Source organism: Myotis nattereri (assembly GCF_964212035.1).
Source record: "Myotis nattereri genome assembly, chromosome: 4".
NCBI lineage: Eukaryota > Metazoa > Chordata > Mammalia > Chiroptera > Vespertilionidae > Myotis > Myotis nattereri.
The window spans coordinates 53,123,121-53,148,224 of NC_138079.1; the positions used below are offsets into that span (position 1 = coordinate 53,123,121).

The following is a 25,104-nucleotide window of genomic DNA, read 5'->3' on the forward strand; positions in this document are numbered from 1 at the left end:
CTCAGAACAACATACCAGATGAACATAAAAGGTTAATTTTAATAATCAAATTCATAATTCATCTAATCTAGGAAATGCCAAGAATAGTTTAAAGAGATATTCCATTTAACATGAACTAATGCACCAACTGTTAGTAACAGTGAAGATGACTAAATGATTCTGAAATACAATATGCTTGTGTTTAATGACATCAATAGACATGTAGAAAATTTACAATAGGTTATTTGCCCAGCTACTATGATGCTTGTAAAACCATTACTAGGCTACAAATTTTATTCTACTTTTAGAACTAACCATGATCCAAGAAAAGAAAATCGCATAAAACATATTATTCTTTTCTTACACAGGTACAATTCAGTGAAAATACAATTTTAAGAATGTTATGCTTTTGTTTCTGGCACAGAAAAACATCTCTAAGCATTATTCATATTATTTCTCTCCCCTAAAGTTAACATACTTTAATGCCATATGGGCACAAATTTACTTCTGTTCATTTAAACTTGCAATTAAACTTTATAACATAGAAAACTGCTAAAGTAAAATAATCCCACTCCACTGAAAGGCTTTTTTTTTCCCCCTCTAAAATAACATGGGTGATGTGCCAAATGGCTGGGGTAGTAGCTCATTATACCTTCAGAAAGAATCCAAGTTTTAGGCTTATCTTGCATTCTCACATGTAGCGTCAAAACCTTGGAGTGCTATCAAGGGTTAGAAAGGGCAGATCAAATGTCTGAATTGAGTAAATTCTATTCCGAGAGCATTCGTTGTTTAGTGATCTAATGAACAATGCATCAGTAGTCTACTGACCAATGCATTTTATTTTAACTTTATTAAATGACAAAAGTCCTTATATCTAAAATATTCAAACCATTTCACAGAAAGAAGCCCTTGTGTTGCCCATAAAATGTTCTGGTTTTTTAAAAATCTACATAAACTCTTTGAAAATAAAAAAAATTCATTCAGTGGACTGAAAGAAATAACTTGTAAAATTCTGATTTATAGGGAATCAGGAAGCTAATATACTTTATAAGAAGTAAACATCAGGATGTGGTCCAGCATACCATTAATCCTAAATATATGTTCATTTTTTTCTTTTTATTTATTTCTAAATTAAATTTGTTGGGTGACATTGGTTAATAAGATCATATAGGTTTAAAGCATACATTTCTATGACACATGATCTGTATATCACCCAAAGTCAAATCATCTTCCGTCACCATATGTTTGGCCCCCCTTTAAAACAAGTTTCTCAGATGTATTGATGGATAAGTTTTCATGATCGATAAAGTATTTAAAATAGATATCATTTAATATATCAGTAAGTTTCACTAACTGCACTTTTTGTGTGTTTAATGCAAGATATAATTCACATATAGTAAAATGTACTCTTTCAGAGTATATAATTCAGTGGCTTTTGATCTATTCACAAAGTAATGTATTTTTTTTTAATATATTTTATTGATTTTTTACAGAGAGGAAGGGAGAGAGATAGAGAGTTAGAAACATCGATGAGAGAGAAACATCGATCAGCTGCCTCCCGCACATCATCTCCTACTGGGGATGTGCCCGCAACCCAGGTACATGCCCTTGACCGGAATCGAACCTGGGACCTTTCAGTCTGCAGGCCGATGCTCTATCCACTGAGCCAAACCGGTTTCGGCCACAAAGTAATGTATTTATCACCAATCTATCTATCCATAGGCAGAGTAAAAATAAAAAATAAGAACTTTAGCCTGTCTCACACCAAACATGTTCACAAATGTTTTGGGAACATTTTCATCACTCCCAAAATGAAATCCACACCCATTAGCAGTCATTTCCCTCCCTTCTCTCTGCCCAGCCCCTTACAACTACTAAACTAATTTGTTTTTTATGGATTTTAAGTGGGCACATGAAAAGAGAAGGCATAACCAATCATAGTAGCAAGGCCAAAGAAAGATTTCTAAGGAATCAGGTGGCAATATGGGAGGTGGGGAGACGATGAGGGGATTAAACCTGGACATATAAAACAACATTCTCCATAGTATCAACGATGGTAAATTTTTACTCCATATTTGGAGAGTTTGAATAATATTGTTAGGCCACTTAAATTATTTAATGTTAATAACTACACAAATTCTAGTGGTTGGCACCATGACAAATAAGCCAAAAATTCCCACAAAAAACAAACAAACAAACAAAACAGATTGAGTTCAAAAGCAAAAATAAATACTTCATTTTGAAACTGAAATGCAGTCACATATTCAATTATATTAGTCAACTTGATAAAAAGCCTCCACAATAAACTTACAGCTAACATTATATTTAATGGTAAAAGTCTGAATGCTTTCTCCATAAGCCTAAGAACAAAACAAAAATTTGTCACTTTCACCGTCTTATTCAACATAGTACTAGAGGTTTTGACCAATGCAATAAGGGGGGAAAAAAAGAAATAAAAATTTATTTTTACAGATGACATGTTTGTCTACACAGAAAATCCCAAAAAATATTGCAAGAAAAAATAAATTCTTAGAATAAATGAGTGCAGCAGGAAATGCAGCATGTAAGATAAACTTATAAACATCAATTGTATTTCTATATACAGCAATGAAAACATGAATGCTAAAACTAAAAATATTATACCATTTAAAACTACTTATACAAATGAAATACTCAGGTGCAAAATTAACAAAATGTGTACAAGACTTGTAACCTGAAAAGTATGAAACATTGGTGAAAGAAATAAAAGACATAAAGAAATGCAAGAAATACTATGTTCATGTAAGACTTAACATAATAAAGATGCTAATGTCTACAAATTGATAAGCAGGTTAATGCAATTCCTATTAAAATCCAAGCATGATTTTTTTAGATATACAAAAAATTATTTTTTTAAATATATAAAATACATATGGAAAAAATATATGAAAAAGTAAAGGAACTAGAATAGGTAAAACAATTTTGAAAAAGAAAAATAAAGTGAGAGGGATCAGTCCTACCCAATTTCCAGACTTATTATATAGCTACAGAAATCCAAACAATGTGGTGCGGACAGAATGATAAACATACAGATCAATGACACAAAATAGAAAACTCAAAAGTAGACACACATATATGCCCACGTGAGTTTTGAGAAACGTATAAAAGCAATTCAATGGAGAAAAGATAGTCTTTTTAACAAATGGTAGCAGAGTAATTGAATATTCATAGGCAAAATAAAAAATAAAAATAAGAACTTTAGCCTGTCCCACACCTTATACAAAACAATTCAAAATGTGAAGTATAAAACTGTAAAATTTCTAGAAAAAATAAAACATAGAAGGAAATATTCAGGGTGTAGGACTAGGCAGTCTTTAGATTTTACATCAGAAGCATGATCCATAAAAGAAAAAATTGGTAAGCTGGATTTTATCAGAATTAAAAACTTTTGCTCTGTGAAGGACCTGTTAAATGAATGAAAAGACTATAAAACTGATTCTCATTATTTATGGTAATTATGTTCTATGAATTCTCCATGAACACTGAACCAGCTAAAACTGAAATACAAATTCCTGCAAGTCTCTGGCAACAACATTATCATCAACCAACCAATACATAAACTTGTTTTATGTGTGTTTCTGTTTAAAGTCACCTTATTTAATACACAGTGATTCATTAGAAATGAAATCATGCCCAATATAGCACTATCACTCATGCCTGAACAAAGCTTATCTAAAGCAGGTATTTTCTCTGTAGGGCACATCACAGTACAAAGATACAGGAAGTGTGGTATGAAATAATCTATGAAATTAACACTTGTTTACAATATGAGAATTAAAACAAGAAGGCAGAGCATCACCTTGCTTGACCCCACCTAGAAATGTGCATGTCAGGTGACTCAAAATTTCTGCCACTCTGTGTATGTCTTCAAATGACTGTAAAATCACCACAAGTATTAATTCGAGGTTACAAATTAATTTTAACAAGTAGACAAATTTGCGAATAGAAATTCCATAAAACAATGAACATTGACTGTATTTGTAAACTACATATCTGAAAATGAACTATTATCTAGAATATAAAGAATTCTCAAAATGTTAGAGTAATAATACCCAAAGAATCCAATCAGAAAATTGCAAAAAAGACATTGAGATATTCTCCTGAAGAGGATATACAGATGTCAAATAAGCACATGAAAATAGGTTCAACATCAATAGCCAATAGGGAAATGCAAATTAAAACCACAAAGAAACATCACTACACATCTATAAGAATGGCTAAAATAAAACATAGTGATGACACAAATGCTGGTGAGGATGCAGAGAAATTGGATCACTCATATACTGCTGGCGGGAATATAAAATGAAACAGCCACTCTAGAAAACAGCTTGGCAGTTTCTAAAAATATAAACATGTTAACTTACCATACAAGCCAGCAATTACACTCCTAGGCATTTATCCCAGAGTAATAAGCAATTATTCTGACACAAAACCTGTATACAAATGTTTAGAACAGTTTTATTCATAATAGTTCCAAACTTAAAACAATCCAGATGTCCATAAACGGGTGGTTAAACAAACTGTGGTACATCTATACCATGGAATAATGCTCAGCAATAAAGAAAGAACAAACATAGCCCTGGCACGGTGGCTCAGTTGGCTAGAACATCAAAAGGTTGTGGGTTTGACTCCTAGTCGGGGCATGTACGGGATGAAACCAGATCAATGCTTGTCTCTCACATCAATGTTTCTCTCTTTCTTTCTCTTTCTCTCTCTCTCTCTTCTCTCTCTCTCTCTCTCTCTCTCTCTCTCTCTCTCTCTCTCTCTCTCCCCCCCCCTCTCTCTCTCTCCCCTCCCCTCTCCCCCATTCTCCTCCCTCTAAAATCAATAAAACATATCTTCAGGCAAAGATAAAAAAAATAATAACTGTTGACACATTCATTCAGGAACAACCTGAATGAATTTTCAGAGAATTATGCTGAGTAAAAACTGATAATCCCAAAAGGTTCCATACTAACTCTATGGCCCCATTTATATAACATTACATGACAGAATTATAGAACTGAAGAAATGATAAATGATTACCAAGGGTTAAGAAGGGGACTGAAGTGGGTAGGAAGTGGGTGTAGCTATATAAGGAATATACAGAAGATCCTTGTGGTGACAGAGATGTTCTATATCAGTGATGGCGAATCTTTGGAGCTCGGCGTGTCAGCATTTTGAAAAACCCTAACTTAACTCTGGTGCCGTGTCACATATAGAAATTTTTTGATATTTGCAACCATAGTAAAACAAAGACTTATATTTTTGATATTTATTTTATACTAGGGGCCCGGTGCACGAAATTCGTGCACTGGGTGGGGGGGGGGCGAGGGGGAGAGTGTCCCTCAGCCCAGCCTGACCCCTCTCACATACTGGGAGCCCTCAAGCGTTGACCCCTATCACCCTCCGATCACCTGATCGGCCCCTTGCCCAGGCCTGACGCCTCCGCCAGAGGTGTCAGGCTTGGACAGGGGACCCCCATCTCCCCCCGATCACTGGCTCTGGCCCCCGCCCAGGCCTGAGGCCTCTGGCCCAGGAATCATGCCTGGGCAGGGGACCCCCATCTCCCTCTGATCGCTTGCTCCACCCCCCGCCCAAGCCTGACGCCTCTGACCCAGGCTTCAGGCCTGGGCAAGGGGACCATCATATCCCCCCAATCCCCGGCTCCGCCCCCCACCCAGGCTTGATGCCTCAGCCAGAGGAGTTGACCCTCATCACCCTCCGATCACCAATCACCGGATCGGCCCCTTGACCAGGCCTGAGGCCTCCGGCAGAGGTGTCAGGCCTGGGCAGGGGACCCCCAGCTCCCCGCGGTTGCAGGCTCCGCCCCAGCCCAGGCCTAACGCCTCTGGCCTAGGCGTCCGGCCCAGGCAGCGGGGACCCGCAGTGGCAGCGGGGGGCGCCGCGATCGTGGGCTTTGCTTTAGGCCCAGGCAAGGGACCCCTAGCTCCTGGGACTGCCAGCTTCGACCGTGCCCAGCTCCCATCGCTGGCTCCACCCCTACTTCCTGCTATCACTGGCCAGGGCGGCAAAGGCACCTGATTCTCCGATCATGGCTGGGAGGCAGGGCAAAGGCGGCCCCAGGGCCGCCTTTGCCCTGCCCCCCAGCTCTTACCTCCCCCCTGGGTTTCAGATCACTGTCAGTGGCAGGGGGCTTCTTCCTGCTTTCCCTTTCGCCTCCCTGCATTGTGCCTACATATGCAAATTAGCCGCCATCTTGTTGGCAGTTAACTGCCAATCTTAGTTGGCAGTTAATTTGCATATAGCCCTGATTAGCCAATGAAAACGGTATCGCCGTACGCCAATCACCATTTTTCTCTTTTATTAGTGTAGATATTTAAATGCCATTTAACAAAGAAAAATCAACCAAAAAAATGAGTTCGCATGTCACCTCTGACACGCTATCATAGGTTCGCCATCACTGTTCTACATCTTGACTGTTTCAGTATCAATATTCTGGTTGAATCACTGTACTACCCTTTAACAAGATGTTAGCATTGCGGGAAATGGGGTAAAGGGACACACAGTATCTCTGTATTATTTCTAACAACAACATATGAATCTACAACCATCACAACTTAAAACAGTGAAATGCAGTTACATTTTCAAGTATTTAACTCAGTATATCATACTGTTTTCTTAAGGTAGAAATTATTTAGTTCTGAAACTCATTCTGTATTTTACTTCAAATAAATCTAATAAAAGAGGTATATGCTTTTTAAAAAGTGAAAGATAAAATACATTGAAGTAAAATATTGAAATGAAATTGCTTATACAAAAGAGACTTGGTTTTAGCCCTGACCAGTTTGGCTCAGTGGATAGAGCGTTGGCCTGCGGACTGAAAGGACCAGAGTTCGATTCCGGTCAAGGGCATGTACCGTGGTTGCGGGCACATCCCCAGTAGGGGGTATGCAGGAGGCAGCTGATCAATGTTTCTCTCTCATCAATGTTTCTGACTCTCTGTCTCTCTCCCTTCCTCTCTGTAAAAAATCAATAAAATATATATATATATTTTTTTTTTTAAAAGAGAGACTTGGTTTTAAACTTCCAGAGCAACATCAATTTAAGTACTTCATTATTCTTTTTCTTCAACAGAAAATCATAGTTATTTAAAAATTACAACTAAAAGTAAGGATCTTTTTGGCTTAGAGTGTAAGCATAGCATTAATTTAGTTTTAAAGAATCTAATGTCACACATTTGATCCAATTATATAAATAGTTATTGTTCTATTTTCTGACAACTGGTTGCTTCTCTAACATACCATCTGACAAATGTATACCCCCTAAGAAAGGGACTGAAACTATACCCAAATTTAATTCTCCTTCACAAAAGAAATCAGGAGAAAAGAGTAAAAACAACTAATAGATTTTAGATTGGTTAGCACTATCTTTAGAACATATCGCAAAAAGCCACAAAAGTTCATCAAGGAAAAGTTAATCCACCTCCTATTTCTAAATGATGCAGCAATTATACATGTTGGTTAGAAAAGACTGTAAGTGTGAAAGAAAAAAAATCACTATCTGCAATAAAAACTTTAACATCTGTGCTACAGAATATAGCAACCATATCTAGGTTGATCAAGTTTAACAGGTTCCAACTCTCAAGAACTGTGAAGAGCCTGCAAGCTAAGAAATTAGCATACTACTGTTTCAAGGATGCTGGCAGAAGACACAAGACTCATGGGTCTGAAACAAAGGTCTTTATTACTTATTAGTGACCCTGCACGCGAAATCACATGGCCCTGCCCACCCGCCCGCCACCCCACCTTGACACCCTAACCTCTCTACCCAGAGCTCCAGTGTGCCTGGCCCCACCCCCAACCCTCTGGCCTTCTCTGGCCCCTTCAAGCCCTGCCCTCAGTCCCACAAGTCACCTCGGGCTGGTCCCGCCTCCTCCAGGCACCTCTCCGCTTCCGCCCCCTCTCTGGAGCAACGCTTCGGCTCTGCCCTGCCCCCCCCCCCCCCCACACACACACACACACACGCAGCCTCCTGATCAGTCATCACGGAATGAGGGCATCACGACCATTAGCATATTAGCTCTTTATTATATAGGATGGCACAGCAAGCAACAGGAGTATATTTGTATCAGTTCCCCTTACTCCAAAATCCCATGGGGAAACACAAAGGGCTCATATGACACCTGCATCTTCAGACTGCATTACTATTGTGGAGCCTTGGGCCAGGGCCCAGCACTTTTTGAATAAGCAGCAAATATTGTTGCAAACTCCGCTAGGAAAGTGGCTCAAATTAGTAAATGGATAAATCCTCCAATCTGGGACGCTCAGCAAGAATGTACAGGAAGGTTCAGGGGCTTGCTTCAACAACAGCACTTATTCTTTCTTAAGTAACAATGTTTACACAACACAGAAGACTTCAGAGAAACTTCAGATGCATTAAGAAATTAAACGATGGAATTACTACAAAATAGAAGTTTTGGCCGGCCAGTGTTGCTCAGTAGTTGAGCATTGAACTATGAACCAGGAGTTCATGGTTCCATTCCTGGTCAAGGCACATGCCCGGGTTGTGAGCTCAGTCCCTAGTAGCGGGCATGCAGGAAGCAGCTGATGGAAGATTCTCTCTAATCACTAATGTTTCTATCTCTATCTCTCTCCCTTCTTCTCTCTGAAATCAATAAAAACATATTTTTTTAAAAAAACACTTTGTATTTTCTTTTAAAGTGAAATACACAAAGAAAATAAATAGTAGTTCACCTTCACACAACATGAAAGATTCAGTACACATGTTCACTGTAAGCAAAATAAACCTGTGTCTGGAATCTACAAAGGAATCAGCATTCCTTTGCCATCTTTTATTCACCAGTGAGGTTGTAAATTGCTATAAAACAACCTAACTTCCAAAGTCTGAGACATGAGTTGAAGAAGTGTTAGAAGTGTATGAGAAATAGCTGGAAATAAAGAGGGATGATATTTCTAAAAATGTTTTCAGAAAGAAGGCCACGCAATATAGTCCCAAAAAAGTTCACCTCTCCAAAAGAATTTGCTTGATGCTTCTCAAATTTTAATGTGCCTGTTAATCACCTGGAAATAGTATTAAAATATAGACTAATTCAGTAGGTCTGGGATAAGGCCTGGGAATGGAGATTCCTAATAAGCTGTCAGATGCTGCTTTGAGTAGACACACTTTGTGTACAAGGGTTAGAAGATTTTAACTCACTGTCAAACCACTGCCTATGCAAAGTCTTTGGTACATTACAATCTAAACTTGTTCAACAGATGAGATTTGAAAGTTTATGCCACTGGAAAAAAAAATCTTGTTACTTATGTATTCTGCCTTTAATTTGTGGCTAATAATTAAAAACTTTGTTTTCAAGTAACGTTAATATGATTATATGTTCTGCATAATAAATCTATGTGCCATTCTCCACACAAAAATATTTGGAGCACATTGGTCCTTGAGATTATCTTAATGTAGTTCTTAATTATCTTCTGGTATGTGATCTATGTATAAAGGTAGTACTGATTCCAACTTCAATTAACCAATTTAGCTCACAATGTGCTCTTCCTGCTGCTAGTATTAAGAATAAACCTAAATATATAATTCATTTCTTGGCACTTTTTAAAAGGTCTTTTGATAACATTTTAGCAATATGTAGGTTTCTGTACAAGTTCAGAGAATAAACTCATTTTAACAGGGTTGTAAAAACTTGCATGTTGAGAATAAACTAATTTGATTTCTAGAAAGAAATGTCAGGATCATGTGTTAAGTATTATACCTCTCAAAATTAATTTGTCTTTAGAAATCCCAAGAAATATGACTGTTTCAGAGAATAATGGCAAGTGGCTCTGTTCACACTCAAAAAATCTGTCTATCCTCACATAATTTAGAATATTAGTAAAGGATACTATTCAGGATCAAGTAGTTATATACAAAACAATTTAATTTTTTTAAGTACTGTAAAAAAATTAACTCATCCAAAAGAACCCAAGCTCCCATCTGTTATCATTAAATGAACCAATATAGCAATAATACACAATTACTATTATTTTTGTCTGTGATTTTGCTACTCAAAATTCCTCATTATAAGCACAAAAGTCTAGATAACAAGATCCTGAGAACTAATCGAATACGAATATTTCACCCTTATGTAATCCTCTAATAAAATCTTTTAAAAGGAGCTAATCATCATATAATCAATAACTCTAATGAATGATAAAACTGATTAATATAAAATTATTCCACAAATTATCTCCTGATCTAGCTAAAATACATTAAAATGACAGATTTGAAGGTAACCAAGACAAGCAAAAATTTTTTTTTATATTTATATTAACATTTTAATACATTATTTTTTCTCATATTAAAACCAGAGCCATCCTAAAGAAAGGGTTAAAATCTATGTTAACATTACTGTAATTTCTCCAGTGTGACCTTTACAAATGTTTGGTAGAATTCACCATTGATACCATCCTAGGTCTATAGTTTTCTTTAAGAAAAGATTTTTAGCTACTTCTGTTAAAGAAATATTTCCTAACCAGAAACAAACAAAACTAGAATACTTTAATAAAAAGTTTTAAAAAAACCTATTTGGTTTATCTATTTCTGAGATTTTATACTTTGTTTTTCAAGGACTTTGTGCTAAGTTGTTGAATTTATTGGAATAGAGTTTTTCATATTAATATTCCCTTACTCTCTGTTAAATGTCTGTACTACATGTAGTGATAACCCCTCTTTTACACATTAAATTGCCAATATGTGTCTCCTAGCTAAGGGTTTTTCAAAATTTCTGATATCATCAGAGAGCCAGCTTTTAGTTTTATTGATTTTTTTCGCTTTAATGCCTTTCTGTTTTCTATTTAATTCATTTCTGCTCTTATCTTTATTATTCTTTCTTCAACTTACTTTGGGTTTTGTTTGTTCTTCTTTATGTAGTCTCTTAAAAGTGGAAGCTTAGGGCCCTAACCCATTTGGCTCAGTGGACAAAGCGTCAGCCTGCAGACTGAAGGGTCCCAGGTTCGATTCCAGTCAAGGGCATGTACTTTGGTTGTGGGCACATCCCCAGTAGGGGGTATGTAGGAGGCAGCTGATCGATGTTTCTAACTCTCTATCCCTTTCCCTTCCTCTCTGTAAAAAAATCAATAAAATATTTTTTTTTAAGTGAAAGCTTAGGTCATCAATCTTAAAACTGTACTTTTCTAATATAAACATTTAATGCTATAAGTGTTCCTGAAAGCATTGCTTTAGCTGTACCCCACTAGTATGCTATATTTCAATTTTTAATAAATTACATATATTTTCTAATTCTCCCTGGAATATTTTCTTTGACTCATGGGTTATTCAAATTGTATTGTTTAGTTTTAAACAATAAAATTAGGATTTTTTTTTTCAAATAGCTCTCTATCAGAGAGAACATACTGTGCATGACCAGAAAATACACTTTTTATTACTTGAATCCTCTTAGTTTTGTTGAGATTTCCATCATGACCAAGAAGATGGTCTATTCTGGTAAATGTTCTGAGTGCACTCGAAAAAGGTTTATTCTTATATTGGTGGATGGAGTGTTCTAAAAATATCTTTTCATTAATGTTAGGTAATGGTGTTATTTCAGAGAGGAAGAGAGAGGGAGAGATAAATGGAAACATCAATGAGAATCACTGATCAGCTGGGGATGGAGCCAGCAACCCAGGCATGTGCTCTGACTGGCAATGGAACTACCTCCCGGTTCAGGGGTCAACACTCAACCACTGAACCACACCTGCTGGGCAGTACTTTATTACTTTGTACTGCCAGTAATATTTCATTATATGAATATGCCACACTTTGCTTATCCTATAATAATAAAGTTGTATACTATAATTTAATATCAAAGGACTACAGGCTTTTATTAGAAAACAATCTGTTTACCAAACAAAGTAAGCCTCATAAAATGGCAAGTGCTTAGAAGAGCCCAGAACTCAAAAAGGAAAGTGTGCTAGAGAATCCACCACCGTCCCCAATAAAGGGAATCATGTAAAACTAAAAAACACAGGGATTTTAAAGAAGACAAAGGACTCAATTTGTGTGATAGGAAGACCAGGGGAAAGGGATGGCACATACAATTTCTCAGACAACAATCACCAGTGTTCACAGTGTGGCAAACAGCCTAATGTAGCAAGAGCATGTCAGTATAGGATTTTGTACCAATAAATCAGTTATTACCAAATGGGAATATATAGCATATTACCTATATAATTTTTAAATGACAAATTAGCTAGATTTTCTTGGAGAACCCTTAAAAAACTCAGTATCTTGAATTAAATTAAATTAAATTATCCTTTAACAAACTATAGAACTAATTTGCTAAAAGTACTTTGAAGAGAAAAGAAGTGATGACCTTCCTAAATGCTCAGCTTAACTTCATAGGAGGAATTTACCATGTTCGAAATACTGATTGAGAGCATTACAAAGAATGGTCTAGCTTAAACATTTTAAGGTACAAAATCTAAACATGTTAAAGTAAAAATTATGCATTACATTACCATATAAACAGGCCTAATTTGCTAAAAAAAATTCCTCACGAATATACTGTTGGATCAAAGTTTCTGATGTACAATATTGGAAAGCAGTATGATTAAGAATATGAATATGGGATCTAATAATAATACTAAATGTTCTTAGACAAGTCATTTATCTTTTTCTTGCTCTATTTCATCATATCTCAAATCTTCACAAGACACTTTAAAAGTCTTGCAGCACAGGATAAGTTCCAAATATAAAGTAAATGAAGTGTAATCAGTTCTTCAGAATATCCCAAGAGCAAGCAGTACTTCCCTAAGGCTACAGCTAATTATTTTTGAATATGGTACCTTCAAAATCCACTGCTTTGAGTGCTTCTAAGGCTATTCCATTGTCTATCAGTTCTCTTAGTGTATAAAACAGAGAACTCTTTTTTGTATCTTCAACTTTTCTTTCCTTAGCTACAGGCAATGACTGCCTTCCCAAGATCTTCACAGAATAAAGTAATTCCCTCCTTCATTTATATAAGTGTAGGAATGCATTACACCTTACATTTCAATCTCACATTTGGATTTGTGGATATTTTTCCCTATTAAATTTGTATACACAATGAAGTCTTTATTACTATAATGTCAAATTGTCCCGTTTTACAAAAAAAAAAAAAAAATACACATCTGAAATCAGCACAAAGATAGAATCAGAAGGTATGAGAGTGAAATCATTTACAGAGAAAAACAGAAGACCAAAAGCTGAGCCTTGACAATCTAACATTAAGGGGCCAATAAAAGGAGTTGCAAAGGAGATGGAGAATGAGTGTTCACAGAGGTAAGAAGAAAACCAGAAACTACCGTAACATGGGAGCATACTTAGGATAGTATTTTGAGAAAAACAAATTCCAATGTCAAATGTTGCTAAGCAAGGAAACAAAACAAGGACTAAAAATCATTAAGATGAGAGAGACTTATGCATGCTTCAATGCTGACTGGAAAAAGGCAGTACAGAAAGTGTGATGGAAAATGAAGGGGAGCAGATAACTGATAGAAGAGAAGTCACAGGATAATTGGACACATCAAAATAGAATAAAAGAGAAAGAGAAGCTAGGTAAATTTCTTTTTTTGTTATTTCCCAGAGAATTATTTATGTGCACATTGCATATTACTTTAAATCCTATGATATCAACTATAATTTTGGGGGTAACTGTCGCAATTAACAAAATATTATCAAAACATATACCTACTTCTCATTCCCACTTCCAGTAGCTAACATGCATGGCCTTTACCATCACACTTACATGAAACAACTTACAAGGTGTAAACGGTCAGAACGCAAAAAAGGGAAATATCAACTTACAGTTCACATTTAATATAGGTTAACTGCCTACTTATAAGAGAGATTAGGTCCTGAAGATCTATGTATAGATGCCATTTTGTATATAAAAATGCTTCAGGGATAACTTTAATAATAAAAGAAAAATCATAGCCTAAATATTTTAAAAAATGAAAAATAATGCAATTAGATAGCATATAACAAATTTTATTCCTTTAAAATTTTTCACAAAATTTATGCAAATTGAACCCAGTTGAACCCTAATAACTCACTTAGCTTTATAACACACTGTCTTAAATCTCTGAGCGAGGAGGAGTGGACACTCACTTCAGCAGGCTGAGGCCAGTCTGTTGCTCTGTGAGGCACAGGAGTTACTGACAGAGGCAATAACATGATTTCTAGCAAATGGTTGCTGCGACAGGACAATTATCTTCATGCAAATGCCTTTTTCTTGATATAAGAAAAGAGTTATCTTCATGTGGAAAGGATTCTAATTTATATTTGTTGTTTTGCCACAGATTACCTGAATTCACCAGTTTACTGTCATTATTTGGGTAATAATGTGGTTGGTAAATTCAGCGAAGTCCAAGGGCTGCTCCACATTCCAAAAGATAAACATTAGTTTTATCTTTCTAGGTTTTTCCCCATAAAAATAAACAAACAACAAATATATACATTTACTTCCCCTCTTTTCTCACACAAAAGGGAAAATGCATCTATAATTTTGTAAATATTGGCTTTTCCCCACCACTACATTCCAACCAGCAACATCTGAGAGTTCCTTTCTCTCTATGGCTTCATCTACCAAGTGTGCTTGCTGTCAAGCTTATCGATTTTTGTCAGCATGACAGGTGAGAAATGTTATTTCAGTATATTCTTCATTAACATGTCTTCTATAATTAGTGTAAACATCTTTTTGTATATTTAAAGGCTATGTGCATTTCTTCTTAACAGCTTGTTCGTGCTTATTGCCCACTGGTGGAGATTTCTGTTTGTTTGATTTCATCTTTTTCTTTTTAATTTTTAGAAGAGATGGTAATCTTTGGCAGCTTCCTAGCTATCTGATATGACAAAATATTCCAGGTTCATGTCATTTCTTTCTTGGCCCAGATTGAAACCCAACATTTCTCCAAAGAACTTGAACTATAGTCAGTGCTACTGAAGGGTTGATAGGTGTTATTTCATTTTCTGCATTTAAATCTCTGATCCATTGGAGTTCATTCTGGTATACATTGTGATATATAGTCAAATTTTATATTCTAGTGTATAACTATCATCTATCCACTACTTAAAGTTCCTTTTCCTCCAATGATTTATGACTGCATCATAACATAAACTATATTTCAATGTGTATTTGAACTTTTTGGACTTCTTATTCTGTTCAATTGGTCTGTGTGTCTGTTCATAAGTCAATGCTACTTTGTTTTTAAAGAGGCTCACAATTTTTCTCAATTGGGTTTTCTCATTATTTCAATGACTATTTCTTCAATTCTAAGATGTCTAATTACTAATACCATCCTGGATATAGTACCCAACTTGTAGGATTGGATGCGAGAGAGATGGAAGTCAAGGAGATTACTAACCAACTCTGGACCAGTGGTCATTTCTTTGTTTCTAACATAGAGAGATAAATTTTGCCAGTAATAATAAGTAGATAGAGAGAAATGGGAGAGGAAAAACAATAAATTAAACCTCCATAATGTTAATAACAAAGGTAAATTAGAAATCTTACATAGTAAAGTTCTATCTTCATTCTTGCTTCTAATATTTGCTGGGCACATTAAAGAAAATAAAATATCACATGTACGCATCTTACTTATTACTCCTCGTAACAGTACAGAAAATTTTATCCGCATTTTACAGTGGAGGTTCAGAAATATATTGTTTTAAGTCAAACAGATGGTGACTGAGACAGAAGTAAGACCGGATTTCCTAATGGCCAGCCCTTTGTTTCTATTACATTATAAGACATGTGAATCACACATTATATGAAGGCATTAATTATACACTGATAATCACATTATATGAAAATATTTGAATATTAAAATAATGATCACTATAAGAACCTTTAAGACACCACTGGCCTATATTCTTCAACAAATTCCATTTTTTAAAATGTAACACTTTAAAATAATTTTCTATTTTACAAAACATATTACTAATTCAGGTTCAGAGAAAAAAAGTATGTCCTTAGTTCTTTTTATAAGTGTGATACTCTCCATAAAGAAAGAGCCAGCTTATCGGACTACCAAATCACTGCCATTCTCTTAAGCACATTGACAATTGCTTCTAACAGAGGTACTCAATATAAAAAGAAATGCAAAGACCCAAATTAGGCAAGAAAATCAAATCTCTCTTCCATTAGAACATCTGCAGAATTATAAATTCTCTATCTAATAGTAATTCAGTATTGACATGAAAGAGTTGAGAAAATTTTGCAAGTTACAGGTAGAGTTTTTACCATTCTATTTACTACTTAACCTAATAGCCTTTCTAATTTTTCTGATTTAGTCTACCAGAAACATTCTCTAGCATCCAACCCCAATATATACACACTGAAGACTTCTATTTTCAAAATTACCCATTCACACCACTCCCGCCTCTTTCAACTGATAGAATCTTTCTAAATTTAGAGAAATTATACAAACTTATTAAAGGCTGCATGTTTTTATCGAGCTATATGTAGATAGTAAAAAATATAGATACAGATTAGCAAGAGCATTTTTTTGACTATAAAAATGTAACTATGTGATTATAAACAGTATTCTTTTGTGTAGTTATGGCACTATATTCTAAAAACAATGTGACATCTAAGTTTATTTTACTTACACAATAAATTAAATTTACATAGAAATGATAGAGCATTTCAGGAGCAAGTCTTAAAAACAATTTCTGCTGAATAACTGCTATAATAATCTCAAGAGAGAAATAAACATAAATTAAACAGCAGATGTGAAACATACAGGGTTGGGCAAAAGTCGGTTTACAGTTGTGAGTACCAAAACAGAGTTTATTCTTGTATCATTGTTTATTAATTATTGTATTATTTTCCACACCAACAACTGTAAACCTACCTTTGCCCAAACCTATAGTAGCTCTCAATTGAAGACAAAATATAATTTTATTTAGTAGGCAAACACTATGAAAACAGAAGGGGTTTTGTTTAGATTCCTGGGTAACGTGAAAATATTTTTCCTCTAAATTTCAATCTTATGCGTATCAAAAGCTGTTTATTAAGGCAGTCTCCCAGGTGATAAACTCAAATTTGCACTATCTTCTGAATTCTGCCCTATCCATCAAGGAGGAGCAGGAGGTTTTCAGTGCTTCTTATGTCCAGGACATGGTGACATGCTTTCTATAGGTTCTTGCTTAACTAGAGATATTATTGGTAATATAAGTACTAAATTATTTGCAGAAGCTAAATACAAAGGTTTATTTGTTTTTAAGAACTGTGAGCTGTTATATAAGAACTTACATAGTCTTAAGTTCATAAATCTACAGTTTGACTATGAAGGTTAAAAATTTTCCAAAAGAATATGCCACAAATAGAGTCTATTTTTTATAAATAATTTTAATCAGCAGAGCTTTAGGAGTCTGAAACTTTTAGAACTTAAATGAGAATTAGAATAAAATAATTAAAATGATTTAGCTTTACAAGTAGAAAAATTATCATTAACAGATCATTTTCCTTCCTTCCAATAAGAAAATTTACATATCTTTATGTTTAAAATCCTAACATTAAAAAATTCCCTAAAAATCCATAGATCCAGAATGTGTATTAAAAAGTTTATATATCTGTATCATACTCATTTTATTTTCAACAACTATCATATAAACAGTATTCTGATACAGAAAATTTTCCCAAACTGCTGAAAGATATGCATAAACAGTACTATAATACAGAATGAAATACCTTAAGAAAAATAAAGCAAACATATCTTTGGTTTACTAGCATTAGTTTTTAAATTATATTTTCTTATTTATTTTTAATTTGATTTTTACTATTAGTAAATGGCATTCATCTTTAATTTTCTTTTTTGGGAAGAAGACAAGATAGGAAGAAAAAGATATGAGAAGAAAGGAAACTGAGCAGAGAGAAAGACTACAGCAGAGGAGATGAGGGAAGGTTTCTTAAAGGAGGAGACATCTGAGCCATAACCTGAAGGTAGGTGGAGGAAGGAGGATCATGAACAAGGGAAGAAAGGTACCTCAAAGAGAGAAAACAGCGTAAGAAAAGCACAAGGTGCAAATGAACGATAATAAGGGGTTAAATCTAACTTGAAACTTCAAGGCACATTAGGATGTGGATTTTAAGGAATATGGATGAAAAGGCAGGTCCACAAATGCATTAAATCCCAGTATAATGAACCAAAAATAAATTCACTGTAGTGAAAATTGTGTCATTACTCGTAAATAACTAGAACTTGTATACCTAGCGCCTAACATGTAAGAAATTAAATTCAATTTATTTTTTTAATTCAATTTAATAATCAACTCCTGACAGTGAAATTAGCAATGAGAACAAGTATTTCAAATAACACATGGAAGCAAGATGACATGCAACAAATGTTATAACAACTGGACTTCCTTCTCCAACCCTTGGGTCTTTTATTGTGCTCACTTTTATTGTGCTAATTTTGGGGAATAAGGGGGATTGGTACATAAAACTCAGGGGTCCAATGATCTAAATTTGAAAAATATTGCATTGAAAGTTAAATCTTGCAATGTTGCCAATGTGATCATGAACACAAGTATAAATGCAGGCAGAGGAGGTGGAAATCTAGGCAATGCAGAATATTTTATATATGTAGTCATTAAAGCGAAAACTTAAAATATTTTTATTATCGTGGTATAAGGTCCACCAAAAATAAATCTGTGATTCTCCCTCTGTCCAAAACTTAGATAGGAGATCCTAGGAGAAAGGAATCATGTATACATGGTATGATCTAATCTAGATTTTGCTGTACATGATGTTGGATGACATAGGTTAAAGGAAAAAAGATGCAGATGCCGAGAAGGACAAGGTGTATTTGGAGATCAGAACCTGTCCACAAAAACAAGGGTCCATGGCTTATGGAAAAGAGTAAAATGTAAGCCCCACTAAAAACCAATAACAACCCTAGTCTTCTTTAACACCATAAGTATGAATATTCTATGATAAAGACACTACCAGTTTGCAGCATATGATTATTGAAATCAAGGAAAACGGGAAAACTTTTTTTATGTGCAGCAGAAATTATTAAGGGCATTAAATATAATTAAGTAATAAATGTAGCAGAACAATGTCTAAACTGTGAAGGGCCTAACATTTTACCCCACTTGGAAGTTAACAAGTTAACCTCTATAGTTGCATGGATCTTGAAGAAGACACTGAGCTCCTGGGTCAGAGACATAGAACTTTATTAATCAGAAAACAGCAGGCAGCATGAACTTCATGTTTTCATCAGTTCCTCTCTTTTTTTTTAATATATTTTATTGATTGTTTACAGAGAGGAAGGGAGAGGGATAGAGAGCTAGAAACATCAATGAAAGAGAAACATCGATCAGCTGCCTCCTGCATACCCCCTACTGAGGATGTGCCCGCAACCAAGGTACATGCCCTTGACTGGAATCGAACCTGGGACCCTTCAGTCCACAGGCCGACGCTCTATCCACTGAGCCAAACTGGTTTGGGCATCTTTTTTTTTTTAATATATATTTTTATTGATTTCAGAGAGAAAGGGAGAGGGAGAGAGATAGAAACATCAATGATAAGAATCACTGATCGGCTACCTCCTGCACGCCCCGCACTGGGGACTGAGCCCACAAGCAGGGCATGTGCCCCTGACCAGAATCAAACCCAGGACCCTTCAGTCCGCAGTCCAACACTCTCTCCACCAAGCGAAACCGGCTAGGGCTTCGTCGTTTCCTCTTGCCCCCCAAATCCCACATGGGCAATACGGATAGGCTGAGGGTAGAAGCTGCATACAGTGGTACTGTATCACAGCTGAGGAACCTCAAGCTCACAAAGACTAATCTTACTAGTATAAGGGGGTTGGTTGCTAGCAAACCTGCCCACTCATTGCTTCCAGTGCAGGAAGGGAAGAACATTATTTTTAGTACTTCAGATGGCAACTAAGTCTGCCCTCAGCCTTGGACAAAGAAACGATCTGTCTTCTAAGATTGTTTCCTATACAAACACCCTCAAAAAGTCCAGAACAAAAGCTGTCAGTACCTGTGCTCAGAGACATGTAAAAATGCAAGAAACTTACAGAGGATTGTTTCCTAGCAAACATAGATTAAGTTTCATATGTTCTTATGCTCTTGTTTAACTAAGTAATCCATGTTGACTACTTTATTAAGGAGCCAAAGAAAAATAGAGCAATGTCAGCTTTCCTTAGAGAAGTAAAATAGTAGTCTAGTTATCCACACTAGTATGCATTTTTACTAAAAAGACTTAATATGACAGGATAAGTAAAACTTTTAGCTTTAACAAAACATTCACCTTAATGACAAATGATATTTTCAAAGGTTTCAATTAGCAGTACCATGTGAAGTACCTAATGGTTACAAGGCCTGATGCTTTATCAAGCCCAAAGTAAGTAGGTTAGACCCAATTTGTTAGCAAAAAATCAATCTTCTTCAAATAGATAAACACTTTAAAAAATATTTTTATTGAGGAGTAATTGACAAATATAATTGGATATATTTGAAGTGTACAACATGATGAACTGATATACATATCAATGTAGGATGATTAGCAAGATCAAGATAATTAACATACCCATCACCTCATAGCTAACAGGTAACTCTTTTTTTTTTTCTTTTGGTAAGCACTTAAAGAGTACTTACTACTCCTGGAATAGCAGAGATTCATCTTCTTAAAACACTTTTAAAATATGGCATTATGGGGAGACAACCAAGATGGTGGCATAGGTAAATACCTGAATTTGCTGCCACGCACAACCACATTAAAACTACAACTAAAAGACAAAATGAACACTATCCAGAACCACGGGAAGGCTGGCTGAGTGGAAATTCTACAACTAGAAGGAAAGAGAAAAGTGCATTGAGTCCGGTAGGAGGTGCAGAGGGGTGGAAGTATGGAGGTAAGGAGGCGGGCAAAAGGGGCTGGCAGCTGGGTATGCTGTTGTCTTTTTCAATCGGGAGGGAGAAACAAGCTCCATACAGCTCTGAACTCTAGGTCTGGATGAGAATTTAGGGACCCAGACTCATACTGAGAGAAACTGGACTGTCTGGCATCGGGCAGGAATGTGAGGACGGCTTTCTCGCAGAGGTGCTTGCAGCAGTCATTGTTCCTGCACGGGGCCGCGGGACACAGACCCCCGGGACCTATCCGAGACAGAGCAGACTGGCAGCCAATGCGGTTTGGTCCACACCGGTGATTCCCTGAGACCCTGCCCCACACAATTTACAATCCCACCCAAGCTGTATGCAGAGGCTTTTGCATATGAATGGCCTGGCCTTTCTCTGCCTAAAAACCTAGGCAGACTCAGTGAACACCAAAGCCCCACTGAAGCAAGTCCTGCCCCATAAGGGTATCTCCAGCACAGAAGTTCTCCCATTGTAGACACAACTGTTCCTCACAGCCAATTGGCCTGGAGGTCAATTCCACCCAGTGATACCAACAGCAATCAAGCCTTAACTACAACAAAACTGTGCAGACAGCCCACAAAGAGGTGCACCAAGAGTGTCCACCTCTGGTAATTAGGAAGGCTGAGCCACTGGGCCCTATAGGACACCTAGCACACAAAGCCACTCTATCAACACAGGGAAGCATAAAAAATGCGGAGACAAAGAAACAGGTCACAAATGACAGAAATGGAGGAAAGCAAACTACTGGATATAGAGTTCAAAACCACGATTATAAGGTTACTCAAGAATTTTCTAGAAACCTCCAAGAAATATAGTGAGACCCTCAAGGATATAAAAAAAGGACCAATTAGAAATTAAGCATACACTGACTGAAATAAAGAATAATATACAGAAATCCAAAAGCACACTAGAAGATCCCAAGAATCAAGTCAAAGATTTGAAATACGAGGAAGCACAAAACACCCAACCAGAAAAGCAAAAGGAAAAAAGAATACAAAAATATAAAGATCGTGCAAGGAGTCTCTGGGACAACTTCAAGTGTATCAACATCCAAATCATAGGGGTGCCAGAAGAAGAGAGAGAGCAAGATATTGAAAACCTATTTGAAAAAATAATGACAGAAAACTTTCCCTACCTGGTGAAAGAAATAGACTTACAAGTCCAGGAAGTGCAGAGAACTCCAAACAAAAGGAATCCAAAGAGGACCACACCAAGACACATCATAATTAAAATGCCAAAGGCAAAAGACAAAGAGAGAATCTTAAAAGCAGCAAGAGAAAGACAGTTAGTTACCTACAAAGGAGTACCCATACGACTGTCAGCTGCTTTCTCAACAGAAACTATGCAGGCCAGAAGGGAGTGGCAAGAAATATTCAAAGTCATGAATAGCAAGAACCTACAACCAAGATTACTCTACCCAGCAAAGCTATCATTTAGAATTGAAGGTCAGATAAAGAGCTTCACAGATAAGAAAAAGCTAAAGGAGTTCATCGCAACCAAACCAGTATTATATGAAATGCTTAAGTGTATTCTTTAAGAGGAAGAAGAAGAAGGTAAAGATAAAAATTATGAACAACAAAGTGAAAACAAATACATATCTATCAACAAGTGAATCTAAAAATCAAGTGAATAAAAAATCTGATGAACAGAATAAACTGGTGAATAGAATAGGATCAGAGGCATAGAAAGGGAGTGGACTGACAATTCTTGGGGGGGGAAGGGAGTGTGGGGTGTGCGGTAGAGACTGGACAAAAATCGTACACCTATGGACAAGAACAGTGCGGGGGAGGGGTAAGAGCAGGGGGTGGGTTAGAAACCGGGTGGAGGGGAGCTATGGGGGAAAAAAGAGGAACAACTGTAATAACCTGAACAATAAAGATTTATTAACAGAAATAAAAATTGGCATTGTGCTTCTAATATAATGACTCACTACAAAATATTAAGGTCATAGGAAGAATATGTATGTAGAACAACAAACTTTAAACTGAGAATGTATTTCTAACAACCATTAAAAATAACCTAAAAATATAATCTAACAAAATCTTTTTGTAGAACAAGTCCATAAACTACTTCAACTTTAAAACTTTTATTTGGACTATTCAAAATTTGAAAAATATAAGGTAGACTTTGTATATATGACCATACCTCTCCTAGAGCTTCGTATCTTTTCTGATTCCATCTGTGCAAGTCTTCTCGGTAGTTAAAAACAAATGGTTCCCCAGTTTTTATGTGTCTTAACTGTCCCTCTAGAAGATAAACAAACAATATTGCTATGATTCAGAGTACATGTATAATAATATCGAAAGTACAACTAATGTCCGATTAAAAATTTAAAAGAACTTTCTCAGAACTGTTTCTTTTTTTTTTCATTAGATTTTCTCTTTAAATATCAGTATGATACAAACATATAAATACACTAAAAGAATGGCTCCAAGCACTCAAATGCTATGATTTTTTATCTTCATTTTCTAATCTAAAGTAAACTAACAGCATTTGAGGGCCCACAATATATAAAATACCAGTTCTTAAGCTTACAGGCTACCTGAAGAGTAAAAGCATAGGTATGAAAAAGAAGTTAAACAAGAAGGAAGTTAAGTTAATAATCTAAAAACTGCCACAGGCAATTTATGTAGTCAAGTCTAAGATGAGTTTGGATTCATTTGAAGGATTGCTATAGGCTAGAATATGTTCAGAAGGTGTTGGTGAGATTTCTCAACTAGGCTTTGAAATATGGGATGAATTTCAAAGAAAAATGGAGAGAGGAAGTGAGTGAGCCAATACTGGCTTGGACCGTCAAGGCAGACTCACTCAATTGAGAGCTTTTACTGATAATCAATAACTTTACTAATAATTTCAAGGGTATAAGTGATCAAGAGGAGCAGATAAAACAGGGAGAGAGGTCTCAAAGAGCCTGGGAATTTCTTCCCAGGCCCTTTCCTCTCAGTGGACAGCACTCTCTGGTCCAGAACAGGTGAAGTCTCTATGTGGGTCATACAGCTTACCTTACACATTGGTGAGCATTTAGTTACATAAATACTTCCATTTCATGTGCCAGAGAGTGGTACTACTATGTAATATTCTTCAAAGAAGCACACCTCACAGATCCATAGATTAAAGGTTTGTTTACCATAAGCAATACCAAATGAGTTATCCTGCTGAGTTTATTCCATGGAGAAGGGCTCTCTTCATAGGAAACACTAGTCTGTATTCACTAAAAGATTAAATTATCAGCATGTTGTCAAGGAGAAAAGAGCAGGCCACCTGTCTTCTTTATTTCCCTAATATTCCCCTGGAAATCAGAAGAGAAATAGACCACAGGCCAATTGCTTTAACTCCCCCTGGTTCCCAGCAACGTAAACAAAATTCTGAAAAATGGACAGCTAATTCAAATAACAGGAAACAACTCAGTTTAATAGAAACAAAAGGAATATTGAGGCAAATACTATGATTTCACACTATTAACACATGTTGGGATCAAATAGAAGGCCCAAATTACTGGGCTTGGACTTTGTCCTAAGAGTAGTGAGACACAAGAAGAGGTTTAGAGGCAGAAGAGGAACATGACCAAGATGAGTGGAGTTAGTATATGATTTTTATCCAATGAGGGCATGCAGGAGTGGAGAAAGACTTGAAAGTTATGGCACTAAAACTGAACCCAGGAAATATACTGCTCCAAGTAAAACTACTTCACTATTTTTATGTATCAATTTTACCTCACATAAAATGGATATTTTTAATATATAAAATAAAGGCTAATCCTTTATCATAAAGTTCTTTTTAGTACTCTTGACATGAGACACTACACTGAATCACTATCATATTCTTTATGTCATATGATGTCATAAAAATAGATGTATCTATGGTTTGCTTTCTAGGAAAGGGAAATTCCCATATAAAATATCAATACAAGTAGATTGATGACACCTACAAGTTTAACAATTGTGATTTTGACTAAAGCAGCTTTAAAGGTACATGACATAGTAATGTGTAACAGCAATCTGAAGTGTATTTTCTGAGAGACTACTGTGTGAAAGAGAACTGACTTACCTAGCTGGTAAGTCAATTTAACAGACCACTTTCATCAACATCTCAAAGAGAAGTTTTTTGGTTTTGTTTATTAATTCTCTACTCATTTTGAACATAATACTTCTCATAATGTAATAAAGATCTTGGTTCTTTAGGAAAAAATAAGCCCCAACAAAGAGCTAACTGTTAGCATTAGTTTTA

At 35.9% G+C, this 25,104-nt stretch overlaps 1 protein-coding gene across 1 annotated transcript in view; it reads right to left on the bottom strand.

Moving 5' to 3' along the window:
- The window catches only part of ARB2A (ARB2 cotranscriptional regulator A), a 387,607-nt gene that overhangs the window by 314,080 nt on the left and 48,423 nt on the right, over positions 1–25,104 (bottom strand). The window contains exon 4 of the mRNA XM_081088717.1: positions 23,023–23,123. Within this exon, the coding sequence (XP_080944843.1) occupies positions 23,023–23,123 (101 nt within the window). The remainder of the gene's footprint in view (positions 1–23,022; positions 23,124–25,104) is intronic.